The sequence below is a fragment of the Dryobates pubescens genome, chromosome 20 (genome assembly GCF_014839835.1).
Source record: "Dryobates pubescens isolate bDryPub1 chromosome 20, bDryPub1.pri, whole genome shotgun sequence".
Lineage (NCBI taxonomy): Eukaryota > Metazoa > Chordata > Aves > Piciformes > Picidae > Dryobates > Dryobates pubescens.
This window is the reverse complement of record NC_071631.1, coordinates 11,188,899-11,204,449: the sequence shown is the minus strand read 5'-3', so window position 1 is coordinate 11,204,449 and position 15,551 is coordinate 11,188,899. Positions and strand designations below refer to the sequence as shown.

The 15,551-nt window shown below is 41.4% G+C and overlaps 1 protein-coding gene across 2 annotated transcripts in view; it reads left to right on the top strand.

Moving 5' to 3' along the window:
• The window catches only part of PRKCA (protein kinase C alpha), a 151,666-nt gene that overhangs the window by 129,353 nt on the left and 6,762 nt on the right, over positions 1 to 15,551 (top strand). For both annotated transcript variants that reach the window (XM_054171063.1, XM_009902692.2), the window contains 7 exons: positions 603 to 746; positions 1,498 to 1,671; positions 3,002 to 3,093; positions 4,771 to 4,833; positions 5,626 to 5,764; positions 12,591 to 12,671; positions 14,121 to 14,228. In XM_054171063.1, the coding sequence (XP_054027038.1) occupies positions 603 to 746; positions 1,498 to 1,671; positions 3,002 to 3,093; positions 4,771 to 4,833; positions 5,626 to 5,764; positions 12,591 to 12,671; positions 14,121 to 14,228 (801 nt within the window). The remainder of the gene's footprint in view (positions 1 to 602; positions 747 to 1,497; positions 1,672 to 3,001; positions 3,094 to 4,770; positions 4,834 to 5,625; positions 5,765 to 12,590; positions 12,672 to 14,120; positions 14,229 to 15,551) is intronic.

Below are 15,551 nucleotides of genomic sequence, written 5' to 3'. Positions count from 1 at the left end.
TGGTTTGAAAGTGGCCATGTTCATCTGCATTAATTCTCATGGGTTGTTGGTTTGGGCTTTTAATGGAGGTTATTTTTCTTAATGCATGTCAAAGCTTTCCTAACTCTTGCTGTTCAGTGACTTTAAGAAATTACATTTTAGAGGAGAATGTTTTGAAGAGACTCTTTATGTCCTAAAATACCCTCTGTGGATTACAGCATGACATTTTTGAAAGCTTTTTTTTGTGTGTGTTTTAGAAGAAAGCCATCAGATATGCCTGCTTTTGGCATGAAAATAAATTATTTGGTGTTTTTTTTTCCTTTGGCTTTTATTTTTGATTTGGTTTTGCTCTTCTAACCAGATAAGTATATCTGCATTTATCTGGTTATACATGAACACAGATTGCCACTTTAAGTCACTCAATAATGTCAAAAATACTGTTGGAATGAGTCTTCAAAGTTGTGTCTGTGCAGGTTTTGTTATGCAGCCTTTCTCCTGGGAATGCCACCTCAGATATGGTCATCTCCAATCCCAACCATCACCCAGTGACCCAACCTGCCAAGGAAACAAGCTGCTCTTCTTACTTTCCTGTTTTTCTGTGTATATGTGTGTGTGTTCTTCAGAAAGCCAAACTTGGGCCAGCTGGTAACAAAGTCATTACTCCAACAGAAGACAAGAACTCAAGTGTGCCATCCAACAATCTGGACAGGGTGAAGCTGACAGACTTCAACTTTCTCATGGTTCTTGGAAAGGGGAGCTTTGGGAAGGTAGGAATTCTTGATGCCTGTTCCACTTGCATTCTTTCTCCTTTGTTTTTTCCCATGGAAGAATGAACAAATAATTCTCTAAGGAGCAAAACAGAGTCAAAAGGATGTGCATTTGGGGGTGTGTGGTGTGTCTTAACTTGGAGTGGGGGATTCCCCAAGATTAGGATATTTCAGCCATTATTTTATTGAAAATAAAAATAACACCCCCCTCAAAGTGCTGGGCAGGGTATATCAAACAGTTGCTGCCTTTTAGATACTTATTTCTTGGCAGTTCCAAGGAAATTAAGTCTACTTCCTAGGCTTTACTACCCAGGTCACTCTGCCAGTTCTGGAAGTCACCAGCATTGGTAAGGCTGAATATTGAGGTGGGGAGAAAAAAGGCCTAGTGTATATAAATTTGAGATCTGTGAGTTTAAAGAAAGCACTGCTGTGTTTCTGACTGTTTGAACAACCACTTGTGTGATAAAATGCCCTTTACTGAGGAAGTCTTCTGGGACTTAACATTTTATCAGTCCTTTGGCAACGTGCCTGTGATTAACCAGAGGGCTCTGGCACAGGCTTTGTCTGAAATGGCTGGTGCAGCTCATTGCAGTGGGTGAGTAATGGGGATATTTTGGGTGTTTTGATCAATTTAGTCTATGCCAATAAAAGGAGAAGCTGGATTGCCATCTATACAAATCTTTGGGTGCATGAGTCACCTTCCCTCCTTGGCAGAGGGAGCATATTCACCCTGTTCTTTCTCTCTGTGCAGGTGATGCTGGCAGACAGGAAGGGGACAGAGGAGCTCTATGCAATCAAAATCCTGAAAAAAGACGTGGTGATTCAGGATGATGATGTTGAGTGTACAATGGTTGAAAAACGAGTCCTGGCCCTGCAAGATAAACCACCCTTCCTGACACAGCTTCACTCTTGTTTCCAAACAGTTGTACGTGAGCTCAGGCTTTCTGGCCACCCTGGTGTTTTCCATTCAATATGATCAGGGAGGTTGTGGATGCCTCCCCCCTCATGGCCAGGCTGGATGAGGCCTTGATCAGTGGAGTCTAGTTGAGAGGTGTCCCTGCTCACAGCGGGGAGTTTGGAGTAGATGATCTCTAGGGTCCCTTCCAACCTAAGCCATTCTATGATTCTGTGATCCAACCTATATATTACAGCTTCTGCACACAGAAAATGCTGAAGAGGAGATACCAAATGGAATTATCTCTTGTATTTTAACTATAAACCTGATGTTTAAAGATTTTTCTTCATAGGGTAATTCAAGCAGACCACTGTGACAATTCATAAATTCAATAATGTGTGCTTTGCCAAGTCAGAGCTTTAAGCCCTGATTCCCAAAGGTTCCTAAATACTTCTTAAAGATCTGAGGATGGTACTTGAAAAGTCTTAATGGCTGTTGTCATGTTGTGAAGTGATTAGTTGTGAATCGATGTTGATGGATTTAATTTAGTTTTCTGGCAGCCCTGACACAGAGTTTTTCACTTCCTTCCCTATAAATGTGTGGAGAGGATATTTCCCCATCATATTGTTCTAATCCTCTGAAAACCAGGGGACAGACAGGTTTAAGTCTTACTGTTTGAAGGTCACTGGCTGGGAAAATACTGCTTAAGTGTACCAGACATGTTATGGTCATGTTTGATTTGAGATAGCTGGATATGACCTTTAAAAGTCCTCCCTGTGCAAGAAAAATATCCCTCCAAAGTACCTTGTTGCCATCTTCCTCTGGCTGAAATATATGCCTACAAGAAATTAATTTCATGTCATTTGTAAAGGTTCCAGATACTTTTGTGAACCTTAGAATTACTTTTCTTCTTACCTCTCCTTTTAATAAAATATATATATTTTTATTTTTCTTTAATGACTTCTATCTTCCAAAGGAAAACTTCTTAGGAAGGATTAGATATGGCCTCAAAGCAAGGATTTCCCACCATCTTTAATTTCTTTTGGTTTACATTGATTTTTAGAGAGACAGATTGCTCAGGCAGGACTGTGTGTAATTCTGGGACCCACTGTAGCCAAATAATACAGAAAAGTGCATCACTAAAACTGGCAAATCTGGGCAGAGCTCATCAATATCGCAGGTTTTACAGAGCATTCCACTTCCATTTCCTGCTCTGTCCATTTTGTCAGGATGTGCAACCAGTCCTAATAATCTTAAAAGCTTTATAATACCTTATTAGTAACTAATTTTTGCTGATCAATGCAGAGCTAACATTTTTTCTCTAATGTCTTTCTCTGCCTCTCTTCCTACTTTCTCCTAGGACCGCCTGTATTTTGTGATGGAGTACGTGAATGGTGGGGACCTCATGTATCACATTCAGCAAGTAGGAAAATTTAAGGAGCCACAAGCAGTGTGAGTCTTCCTGTTGATATATTTAAATCATGTCATCATCTCAATTTTATATGAAGTTTCTTCTTCTTGCCAGGCTCAGTATGAAATCTTAGGGCTGGCCTTTTTTTATCATGTTGTTAAAGCTCAAAAGCTGAAATTTATGTTAAAAGTATTCTTTCTACACAGACCAAAGGTAGCTGTGCCTTTTTCTTCCAAACTACAGCACAAACAAAGGCCATGGAATGGCTGCTTTAAAAGTGACAAGAATTTAAACAAGGCAACAGGAAATTAAAGATGTTACTTAGTATTCTGGGGCTGTTTGTAAAAGCGAATATAAAAACCAAGTGAGTAGAACATTTCAGCCTGAATTAATGTTACAGGGAAAGGCAATGCAAACAGAGTCAGCATTGCAATGTAAATTACAGTTTACACAAGATAAATTCGAAGTCTAGCTTAGAAGAATTCTGTCATCCTGCTTTTTTTTTGTATAGACCTTTTTCTTTATGAGGAGATAATAAATGATTTGACTCGATGATCGGAAAGGTCTTTTCCAGCCAAAATGATTCCATGAGTCTATGATGCTATGATTAGAAGTTGTTTATCTACATGACCCCTTTTAGGTAATTGTACATCTGGTGTTATCAGTGAGCAACTGATAATGACCTGTAGCATGTTCAAATGTCAAGAGCTCCATCAGTACCATTTTAGTCATGCCTATAACATCTCGTCATCATTTATTAGCGTTTCATAAATCACTTCCCAGTGGAACTTCTGAAAATCAAGTGTGACCAACTGTTTTAGGAATTCAGCTAAAAGAATTTCTCATTTCACTCTAATTAACCAGGGCTTGTTTCAGTGAGAGCCTTCTAAATATAAGTATTGGAGATGCAGAATGAAATTTCAGCAACTCAATGAATTAAAACCTAGATGGTGTCAGAGCAGCCTTGACTCCCAGCTGATGTAACTTGCCAACACCCCTTGAAAACTGCTGCTTTCTGACAGCTCATGCCTGTGGAGCATCTCCCAGCACACCCATTCCCAAACACCTCTGATCAAATGTTTCAGAGATGAGCTTTCCTTTCCCTTATGCCAACCTAAAAATTAATCTCATCTTTAAAAATCCTCTTGCATAGAATTTGCACAGTTCCACAGCAACTGGCTTCAAACAGCCCTCAATATTATGGTATTTTTAACTGCATTGTGCAATTATATTTTATATGGTAATCATTTTAATTAGCTATATATAATTAATCCATTAGCAGCCTCTCTAAAGGGATACTATTTCTGCAAATTACTTTATGCTGTATGAAGTGCAATGTAAATGGAGCTGCATCATGAATCCAGCATTGATATGTGATTAGAGATAATGACCTTTGCAGGCAGAGGTGCAGGAGAATGCTGTGCTCCAGCTGCACCGATTTTTGGTGGTCTAGAGAGACATTTTCATTCCTTTTCTTAAGTCCTGAATTATTTTATGATCATCAAGTGCTCAAAATGTATCTGTTAAAGTCAGATTGAAGTAAGATGCCTTCTATGTCATCTGGCTGTAAGACTTTTTATACTTTAATATCTGTACACTGTATATGATACATGGTATTATACTGTCATTCCTTACCAGAATATTTTATGATTTCCAAACCATTTTATCAGAGGGAAATGATGAGGCAATAAGAAATTTGTTCCTTTTTTATTTTTCAGGTTCTATGCAGCTGAGATCTCAATTGGGTTATTCTTTCTCCATAACAGAGGGATCGTTTATAGGTGAGTATGATGTGACATAAGTGATTTGTGCACTATTTTTAGAACCTCCCCCAAATGATCCATTTCTTTAATGCTTAAGTGCATCTTTAGTTTTAAAAAAGCAATCACTATAGTATTCTTTTGGTTATGTTAGTGCTTGAATGCTGGAAACCAAAGCCAGAGCTTTGCCTGGGCTTTCCTGATGTTGCTCTGCCCAACTCAACTGGAGTCTCTTTAAAATGTAAAACGTTTTTGTGTGCATTCCGGTCTGAGGTTTCATAGAGATCATCTACTCCAACCTTCCCACCATGGGCAGGGATACCTCTCAAATCAGCCAACCCAGCCTTGAACACCCCCAGCAAGGAGGCAGCCACAACCTCCCCAGGCAGCCTATCCCAGGGTCTCACCACCCTCATACTGAAGCACTTCTTCCTAAGATCCAGCCTAAACCTACTCTCCCTCAGCTTCAAACCATTCCCCTTTGTCCTGTCTCTAGACACCCTTCTGAAAAGTCCTTCTCCAGCCTTCCTGTAGGATCCCTTCAGGTACTGGAATGCAGCTCTAAGGTCCCTCATTGTGAGTGTGCTCATGGTCATATATCTCTTCATTAATTGTCCGGTTTGGGGGCTTATGGTCATGCCTACACACCTACAGTGTGCTGCTCAGCTCTGTCTGGACTGTCAATTATTGTTCATATTCAGCCCTGTCCCCTCCACCCCCTTCCATCCCTATTCCTTCCCTAGACTCAGAAATAGATACATTTGCCCTGCTTGATCTTAAACTTTAACATTAAATTGCTGTGATTCTTCCTAGAGATCTAAAATTAGATAATGTGATGTTGGATTCAGAAGGCCACATTAAAATTGCTGATTTTGGAATGTGCAAAGAACACATGTTAGATGGAGTAACAACCAGGACCTTCTGTGGCACTCCAGACTACATTGCACCAGAGGTAAATATTGACCATTTCAAGAGCCTTTCAGTCTCTGAAATTGCCACTACATGCTTCTCACCACCAAGTTTTGTAGGCTGGATACTCCATGGGTGGTACCATTTATCCTATTCTATTCTATCCTTCTGCAGGTCTGTTGAATAACTTCATGAATTAATACAATATTGGCAATAAAACTTGAGTATTTAAATAAGTATGTAGTTGATTGAAAACCTAACTTTGTATGAGATCAGTGCTTTAGGTTTTGGGTCTTACCAGAAGCTGGATCATCACTTTGTGATTTTAAACTTATAGCCTGAAAATCTTCTTACACTGAACTTTGTGACTCAGTTTGTGAGATCATGGAGCTCAGGGGCATTGTTGAAGTTGTTGATGAGGTCAGCAAACATTTTACTGGGGGTAAACATAGCTTCTTTAATGTATATCTCCAAAAGTTCCCACAGCTGACAAAAATAGATCTGATTAAAGGACCCAGGAAATCACAAACCACTCACTGTGTTTTGGGAAGGGACTCAGGAGTTTTTGAAGGCTTTTGCTGACCTCCCTGCAAAACTACTGTAGTCTTCTCCAGGCCATGTCATACAAATAGTACACAGGTATCAGCTCAGGAAAGCTCCTGTCTCTGAAACCCTGAATAAAGCCATATGAGCAGGGCTTGAATGGAGTGAACATAATAAATCCAGAGTTTTCTGAGAGCTGGTGATGCCTGTGCTGTGTTCAAGCCACTGAAAAATCACATTCCAACACAAACCTAAACTGCAGTGAGTCTAGAAGGAAAATGTCATCACAAAAATCACAGTTCTGCTTTAAAGCACTGTGATAAATGTGATCTTAAAGCTAAGGTTTTAGCCTGGATCTGATCTGCATTTGAGTAGGTTAGGTATAAAACATTAAAAACAAGCACATGTGGGGATTTGGAAACGATTCAAACACATGAATATTAAAATCTACTGTTTGTGCATAGTGAGCTCTCAAGAGTCTTGATTTGCTTGGCTGCAAATTCAATACAAGAGGCTGCATCCTGATCCAAGCTACTCAGTGTTTCACTGAGTGCTGGGCAGGAGGCAGCTCTGGCTGTAATTGAATGTTTGTGGGAATATGGGAGATTTATACATGGACAAGTAAATTAGTGTCTAAGGTGAATTTTGTCATCTCTCTGAAACTGGAATGAAAAATATTTTGGTGGCTTTTTTTCCAGTTGCTAATTCATGCTTTCCAGAGTGAAATATTGTGTATTGTAAAACCTTGTTTTTCTCACAGATTGCTGTTGCTTGCAGCAGGATCTCAAACCAAGCAGAGCAGTATTTTATTTTCTCCTGTCAAAACATAAAGGTAGCCAATATTGTAAATTAAAAACTGTCCTTTCTGTGGCAATGCTCCTGTGCCAGTTAATACCAAAGAACATGTTGCCAGTGCCAAATTATTCAATATGGGTCAGTGCTGGAATGATTTATTTTGCTTTACTTGGAAATTTCATATAAAGAAACAAACTTTCTACCAAAGCATTTAGTAACTGGGAGGAAATTAATCTTTCTATTACCTTACAAACAGTCTTTATTTTTTATTTTATTTTTTGGTTGGCTGCTTTTCTTTCGTTTCTTTCACTCACATTATTATGACTGACAAATTGCTAACTAGGTCTGTGGTAAACTTCAAAGTCAGACTCATGTTTTGCTTGCAGGAGTATTTCAGCATGTTTCCATGGGCTATAATGTATAAATTTATAATAGATTATAATGAGGATGCATTTGCACGGTTCCATTCCCTGCTGGATGGAGATAAATGAGCTAAGTAAACTGTTGAAGGTATCAAGGGTATCACAGAATCCCCAGCAAGGTGAGGGTTGGAAGAGAGACCTCTGGAGATCATCCAGTCCAACACCCCTGCTAAAGCAGGGGCACCCACAGCAGGTTGCCCAGGATCACAAATGTCCAGGCAGGTTTGTAATCTCTCCAGAGAAGGAGACTCCACAACCTCTCTGGGCAGCCTGGGCCAGTGCTTCAGCATCCTCACATCCTCATGTTCAGATGGAACCTCCTGGGTTCCAGTTTGTGTGCGCTGCTCCTTGTCCTGTCTCTGGGTACCACTGAAAACTTCCGGCCCTGTTCATGTGGCCCTCACCCTTTAGGTATTGAGCAGATCCCCTCTCAGGCTGCTCTTCTCTAGGCTAAACAGCCCCAGGGCTCTCAGCCTTTCCTCCTCACAGAAATGCTGCAGGTCCCTCAACATCTTTGTAGCCTCTGTTGGACTCTCTACAGTAATTCCCTGTTGCTCACTAGGGCAGAGCAGACTTCTGGGTGTGCTGCAGTCAAGCATAAAGAATTAAAATCTCTTACCCTATGCAATTTGAAAAAGTGGAGAGGTTAAACAGGTGGGATCCCAGGTTTGACCACTTCTGTCAGGCAGAAAGTGGTTATCTAGCAAAGAATATTTATTGATGTGCTAAACTTAAATATTTATGGGATCAATTCATTGTATTTCCTTGACCAGTCAAGAGAGACGAAAGGAGATAGATGTCAAGTGGATTAGCAGGGAGGGGTTCTGGCAGCACTGACCCCCACCTGCAGCACCCCTGCAGCAGCCAGAGCAGTGGGCTTGAGTTCTGGTGTTGAATTCACTGGTTTGGAATTCCAGAGGAATTTAAAGCAGAAACTCTTTCTCTTCTCCATCTAATAGCCTCACAAGCTGAAATTCTAACCTTGCATTTGATGGAATTATGGAAGGCTAATAGGTATTCCAGGGGTTTGAAAAGTCTGCATTTGACTGCTTCTTGTGCTCATAGTATTTATTTCCTTTAATAACCGAGTTTCAACTTTTCCAGCAGACATAAGATATGTTCACAAAAGGCTTTTTCTCTCTTGCCTCTGGGATATAATTTTTTCATCCCAACTGACTCCCAGCTGCAAGCTGCACTGATCTAAACATTCCTACAAATTGTTAGTATTAATCTCTGTGTCCTGATCTTAACTGTGCCTTCCTTGGAGGCAAAAAAAAGAGAGAGAGAAAGAAAGGAATCAACATTTCTCTGCCAATTTGACTTGATGAGACAAATTCCTCCTGAGCACTTCCTGAGCTCTCAAATCCACAGAACCTGAAAAGGCAAAGCTCTTACAATATGGTAACAGATTAAACAGGACATGTGCAAAAGGAGATTAAATAGACTCATTAAGGCTGGAAAAGATCTCTTAAGGTCCTCAAGTCCAACCATCAACACAACACCACTATGCTGCCTAAACCATGCACTGAAGTGCCATGTCTATGTGTTTTTTGAACACCTTCAGGGTTGGTGATTCAACTACCAACCTGGGCAGCCTGTTCCAATGCCTGACCACCCTTTCAGGACAATTATTTAGATTAATGATGGAGAAGAAGGGGAAAGGAAGTGTCCTATCAACTTTCCACTCCTCCCTGGGCTGCTAGGCCAGAGCAGAGGCTCATAGCTGGAGGATCAAGCAGAGATCATAGCCAGAAGAAGGTACACATCTTAATCTCTGGGCACATGAGCTCCCATGCTGGTTTATGAGTCTGCTCTGCCCACTGTGGTGAGACAGGAGGTCATGTAATGCATCCCTCACTGCTCTAAAAGATACCAAGATTTGTAGGTGCAGATAGGATTATTTTGGCAGCTGCTGCAAGGCAGCCAGTGATGCCTTTGAGTGGAGCGGCTGGCGGACAATACATGATGGTTTCTGGATGAGGAGGAAGCAACTGGTGGAAATACAACATGCAGAACTTGCTGACTTAGTACCCATGCATGTTTGACTGCACACTAAAAACTCATCTGCTTCCTCCCACATGTAATTCCTCCCTTGAAGTGAGCTTTCTTTCCTCTCCTCTGCATTGTCTAATTGGTGCTTTGAGCAGCTCCCAGTATTATGAGTGTCACCGCTGTGACGGGCAGGCTGGTACCTGAATGTGGCAGATTGCTTCTCTGGGTTTCACTTCATGGCATCTTCACCAGGATTAAGCAGGTGATTCAAAGTGGATGTGTTTAATTAGGATTAAAGGAGAAAAACCTGCTGGTGTAGAGCAGCAGGCATTGACAGTGCCACCTTCCTCTACTCTGCAGTAAGGTCAAGGTGTTTTCATGGCATTTGCAGTGGGACATCCCTGTAGTGGAAGCCTTCCAGTCCCAGTGGAACTTGATGTCTGTATTTTCACTTCTCAAGTCTCACTCTTGAGCATCTTGCTGCAAGAAGGACATTAAGTTGCTGGAGCAGGTCCAGAGAAGGGCAGCAAAGCTGGTGAAGGGTCTGGGGAACAGGTCTGGTGAAGAGTCTGGAGAACAGGTCTGGTGAGGAATGGCTGGGGAAACTGGGGTGGTTCAGCCTGGAGAAAAGGAGGCTGAGGTGAGACCTCATTCTCTACAGCTCCCTGTAATGAGATTGTAATGAAGTGGGTCTTGGTTTCTTCTCCCTAGTATAATGTGACAGGACACATGGAGATCCCCTCAAGTTGTGTGAGGGGAGGTTTAGATTGGAGGTTAGGAAAAAATTCTTCACTGAAAGAGTGGTCAGGGACTGGAACAGGCTGCCCAGGGAAGAGTCACCATCCCTAGAGATGTTAAAAAAATGTGTGGATATGGCACTTCATGACATGGTTTAAGGGCCATGGTGGTATTAGGTCAGTGGTTGGACTCAATGATCTTGGAGGCCTTTTCCAACCAAAGTGATTCTGTGGTTCTATGTGTGATTCTTTCTTTATGTTCTGGCAAGGGAGCTGTGTGCCAGCTCAGAGAGGACACTGATCTCTTGATCAGATGCATCTGATGATGTTGACATGGTTCATCAAGCAGGACTCTGACCATATGTTAGGTTAAATGTAGGAGCTTTTTTCATGGTAATTGTGTCCCTCTTACAGATTCCACTTGATACTGTCTCACAAAGACAGATTTAATTGGGGCAGGTTACATATGCTGATGAGAATCCTATTTAGAGAGCAACCCAGTCTCGACTCACTTCTTACTGGATAAACAGCATCACTGAGTCCATGCTTTGGTACACTGTGCCACAACAGGAACAGAAGTATTCTGTGGCCTCCTGGACAGACCTGGCTGCCAGGCTGAGGCCCATAGGTGGTGTAGCAGCATTTTCCTTCTCATTATGGATCCATCTTTTGCTCATTTGCTGATTGAAATGAACTCTTCCTACCCAAACCACTTACATGAAGCTCACGTACTGTACAGAATGTTCTGCCCTTGTAATTTACTGACCTTCTGAAAATACCCCTTTTTATTTCTTGATGAAATACTCTTTTCCATAGGCAAGCAGAGATTGTCAGAGAAGGGCTGAGGACAAAATATTTTCTCATTTTCTCTGCATAAAGGCCAGCAGTTTTTCCAGATACAATTTTGGAAGTGCTTGATCTTTCATGAAGCAACATTGATCCCAGCAAGCCTTTGGGAACTTACTGGTGACAGCATTAAAGGGAGAGTAACCAAGTATGTCAACCACTATAATATGAAATGAATGTCCCAAATCTGTGTTTTAAGGCTATATTACTGCTAAAGGACAACTAATAAAGATTGCCTTTATGTAGGATGTTCCAGCTGAGAATCTTGTTATTACCTCTGGTTGTATAATACAATTCAGAGTGGGATTGATTTTGACATCCTTTGCTTAGAAACATTGAGGCAATTTTTAATTCTTGTGCTGCTGTTATCCCAGGGAAGAAGATAGAGTCACACAGAGACTATAATTTTCTTTAGTAGCCAGGCAGTCCTGCTTTATTGAACTGGTGACTCACTGGTTTCCTGAGAAACTACACAACTTACCAGTTCAGCTTCTCTTCCAGGCAGCTGAAAAAATATGGGCTATGTGATGTGTGCTTGCCTTAGCCATTTGCTTCACAAAGAACAAAACCACGTGGAACAGGAAAATGAATGCAAGCTCATCTGGAGTAATGACTGCGTTGGTTCTCTGTTTGCTCTGTTGGAGTTGGAGGCTCGGATCCTGCCTTCCCCAGTGTTGGTGGACAATGGCTGGGACATAGAATCATAGAGTCACAGAAGGGGCAGGGCTGGAAGGGACCTCCAAAAGTCATCTAGGCCAGCACCCTCTGCAGTAAGCAGGGGCATCCTCAACATCCTGCAAACCTTCACAATTCACAGACTCCCTTCACAGTTATTTAGGAGGAGACCTGAGAGAACATCTGCACCTCAGAACTCCTCCACAACAAGCCCAAAAGCATCTCTTAAATAAATGAACAGTGATCTCTGAAGTGGCCTTAGTTAAAGATGACGCACAAGGGCACCTGAGTGCTGTTGGCACCTGCAGCCTTCTGTTGTGTCAGAACTCAATTTGTGCTTCCATATGAGTCAGATGTGAACACAGAAAGTGCAAAATACTTAACATTTCCATTAGGCTGAACAGCAGAAAGCCCTCTCTTTTTGGTGTAGCTGATATCTGGTTTCATCCTCAGAGTATCTTCATCATGCAACTTGGGAAAATGTAACAGAGCTTTTTAGGTATTGGAGCTGTTCTTAAATTTTGGTTCCTCTTACAGGAGAGCAAAAGTCTGAATAATGAGAGGATGAGAAAAGCTTTGTTATTGTGAGTTAAGTGAGGTGCATGATTTCAATGTTAGACACAAATGGATGGATAACAAACATTTTCACTTTGTCTCCTACATTGGTGCTGTTCTGTTCCTCTTTTGACTTCAAAATGCTCATCCCAAAAAGAGTCCAGCTCCCACTGAAACCAATGAGCAGCCAGAGTGAGGATTGCAGGATTGGCTTTCTGAGCTTTTCCAAGGAAGTATGTTCATCTCTGCATGTCACTGTCACAAGGGTGCACTAACATTGGGGTTTTTCTTTCTGATTATACAGATTATTGCATACCAGCCCTATGGGAAGTCAGTGGACTGGTGGGCATATGGTGTGCTGCTCTATGAGATGTTAGCTGGCCAGGTAAGAGTCACTCTCCCTGTGCTTGCTGTGACCTCCTCCTGGCTCTCTATCACTGCACTGCTTCAAGGCTTCCTAAAGGGTTAGACCCCAAAGGGTAGACGTTTAGGGGACAGAAGTGGGGCCTTTCATACTGGTATTATCTCCTTATACTCTTGACTGCCTCCACTAAAAATGGATTTAGGCTTTAAGCTTTTTATATTGCACCCACATCACCAAGCACTGCCTTTGGATGCAGCTCCTTTGTACTGTAATAATGTCTAAATAGCCATCTTCAAAACTGAATGGGAAACACTTGAGCAGGAAAACTCATGTCAAATGGAAAAAAAAATCATGTAGCGGTTTGAAACCACAGGGAAACATAATAAGAGTGTGTCTACAGCTCTGCATTGCAGTTGGGTCATAAGAATATGGTTTTTGTGTTGTATGTCCTGGGGGTAAAGTGTGGGTCTGAAAAAATGCACAGTTATAGACCCCTTATTCTGCACAGTTAATGAGAGGCTGCTCTCTGAGTCACTCAAGGAGAAAAGCAGCACTGTGCTGCAGTAAATGGTAGAAAATGACCAAATTTAAGGGATTCTATTCATCTTGAGTTGGAAAAGGTTTCTGCAATGGGCTCTCAGTGAGTATTAGCTAAAGGTGTGCATTTCCTAAGCTTAAAACATATATTTTTTTAACAAATGCCTTTAAGAATTTCTCTGCTCGGTTCCAGTCAACATTTTAGCAGTTTTTAAAGGACAACAATTGCAGTTGTTAGCATTTCCAGTCTGCACTTCAAATATCAGATAACTGAATGCTTTTGAGAAAAAAAGATTTCCCGTGAGCTGAGTCCTGCACGGTGCCTGTATCCTGGGGTAGCACCCACAGGCACTGCCCTCCTCACCTTTATTTACATACAAAATACTGCCCTTTCTGGTGGTAGTTTCCCCTTCACAGAAGCAGAGCCTACAGCTGTGTCTTACAAAACCAACAAGAGCTTAATTGGAATTAATTAAGGAATGGACATACCTTAGTACAAGGTAACTCAGTCTCCAAACTTCACCCTTTGAGGTATTGTGGCTGTTTGGTGCACAGCACCCTTAGAAACTGATTAAAAATGGTGACAAAGGTAATTCTGCGTACATTTAATTAACCTCATCTCCATGCTGGGAGCAGAAATCTTCTCTTCTGAGTTTCCGCCAGAGACTGATAAACACTAAACTTCTGGGTCAGAAGATAACCAAGCTGCAGGTGGTTGGGAGTTGGGTGTTTGTTCCTGAGCAAGAACCATTTCTGTATCTTTTTGGGCATCTATGATTGACTGAAGGCAAGTTGCTGGGCTGGATGCACCACACCTGTCCCAGTGTGGCCATAGTATTGCCACCTCATTGCACAACAAGTGGAGAATTAAAAAACAAACAAAGAAACAACCAAACCCCCATAAGTAACTGACCTGTGATTTGTTTCCAACAGCCTCCATTTGATGGAGAAGATGAAGATGAACTTTTCCAGTCCATAATGGAACATAATGTTTCCTATCCCAAATCCCTGTCGAAAGAAGCTGTCTCCATCTGCAAGGGGGTGAGATAGATGATGCTTCTTTAGCACTTAAGTTCCTTTTTGGCAATCCTTGTGAATAACTAAATTTGTCTGGCTTTGATACGGCGCTGTTGTATTTTTAAGTCCAACTTCTGTCAGGTGGTGCTGAGCTATATGGTCATGAAGTGCTCCTCACTTGGTGTCACTGATAAGTATTCAGCTTCTCCCCCTGTGCCTGCTTTGTTTTATGGTCAGAGCAAATGTCAGAGTCAACAGCTGCCAACCCCAAAGTGGAATTTATAAACAGGGCAGTGGTGTGAAACATCTCCACCCACCTTGCTCAACCCTTGGCAGCACAACTCTGATTTTGTAGAGTGAGGAAATTTCTTGGCTTGGATGGACACCAGATACTGCAGCCAGTCCTCAGCCCAGAATGCCCAATGACAGCAGCAGAGCAAAGAAGTTGATGAGAATTGTTTTTAAATGTAAGTGAAGATGAGCTCCTGTGAAAAATCTTTAGTGTAAATGCAAGGAAACTGTGGGGAAATCCTGACCCAGTGGTAACCTGTGTGCTTAAAATACATCTTAAACTCTAGTTGATTCAATTTCTCTTTTTTTAAATTATTTTTCTTTTCTTTTCTTTTCTTTGCTTTTTTTTTTTGAGGAAAAGAATAGATTAGACTTCAGGGAATTATCTCAGGAAAAAAAGAATTCATTTGACTTTCCTTTGACTCTTTGTGATTCCCTTGAGTACTGTCAGTCTGTGCCTTTTCCAAACCACTGCCTGTAAAGTTTTATTTCATGTCTTACTTACAATGATAAAAGATCACCACACTTAGGGTTGGTTAATTTGATGTTTACTTTACTCCTTTGCTTTGCAACCACTGGTGAAGTATGGTACTTGGGCTGGAGAGAAATCCCTTAAGGGCAGATCATTAAAAAAAATATAAGAAAAACATTTAGACCAACAAGGTAAAAAGAAAAACCTCCTGAATTTGGGATCCTGTCCCAGTGTGGACATGCTGGCTGACAAAAACTAAACATGATATAGCTTTGTAAAGTACCTGCAGACTGATGCCTTGTCATTAAAATAGACATTAAACAGCAGAGTTTGAACTGGGTCTAGGTAGCCCTGTTCAGCACTCCTGCTTGCTGCTGTTCTGTTGGGTGCTTACCCAAAGGGAGGTCAGAAAGCTAAAACTGCATCACATCACTAGGTTTAAGTTCAGGCCTCTAATACAAGTATGTTCATCATTCCTATAAAAGTAACAGTTTGATCCCAAATTTCAGTGAGCATTCTACTAGAGCTAAGAAGTCAACATAAGAAAGCTTAGTAGCTCAGCGATCTTGGGCCTGGGAACCACT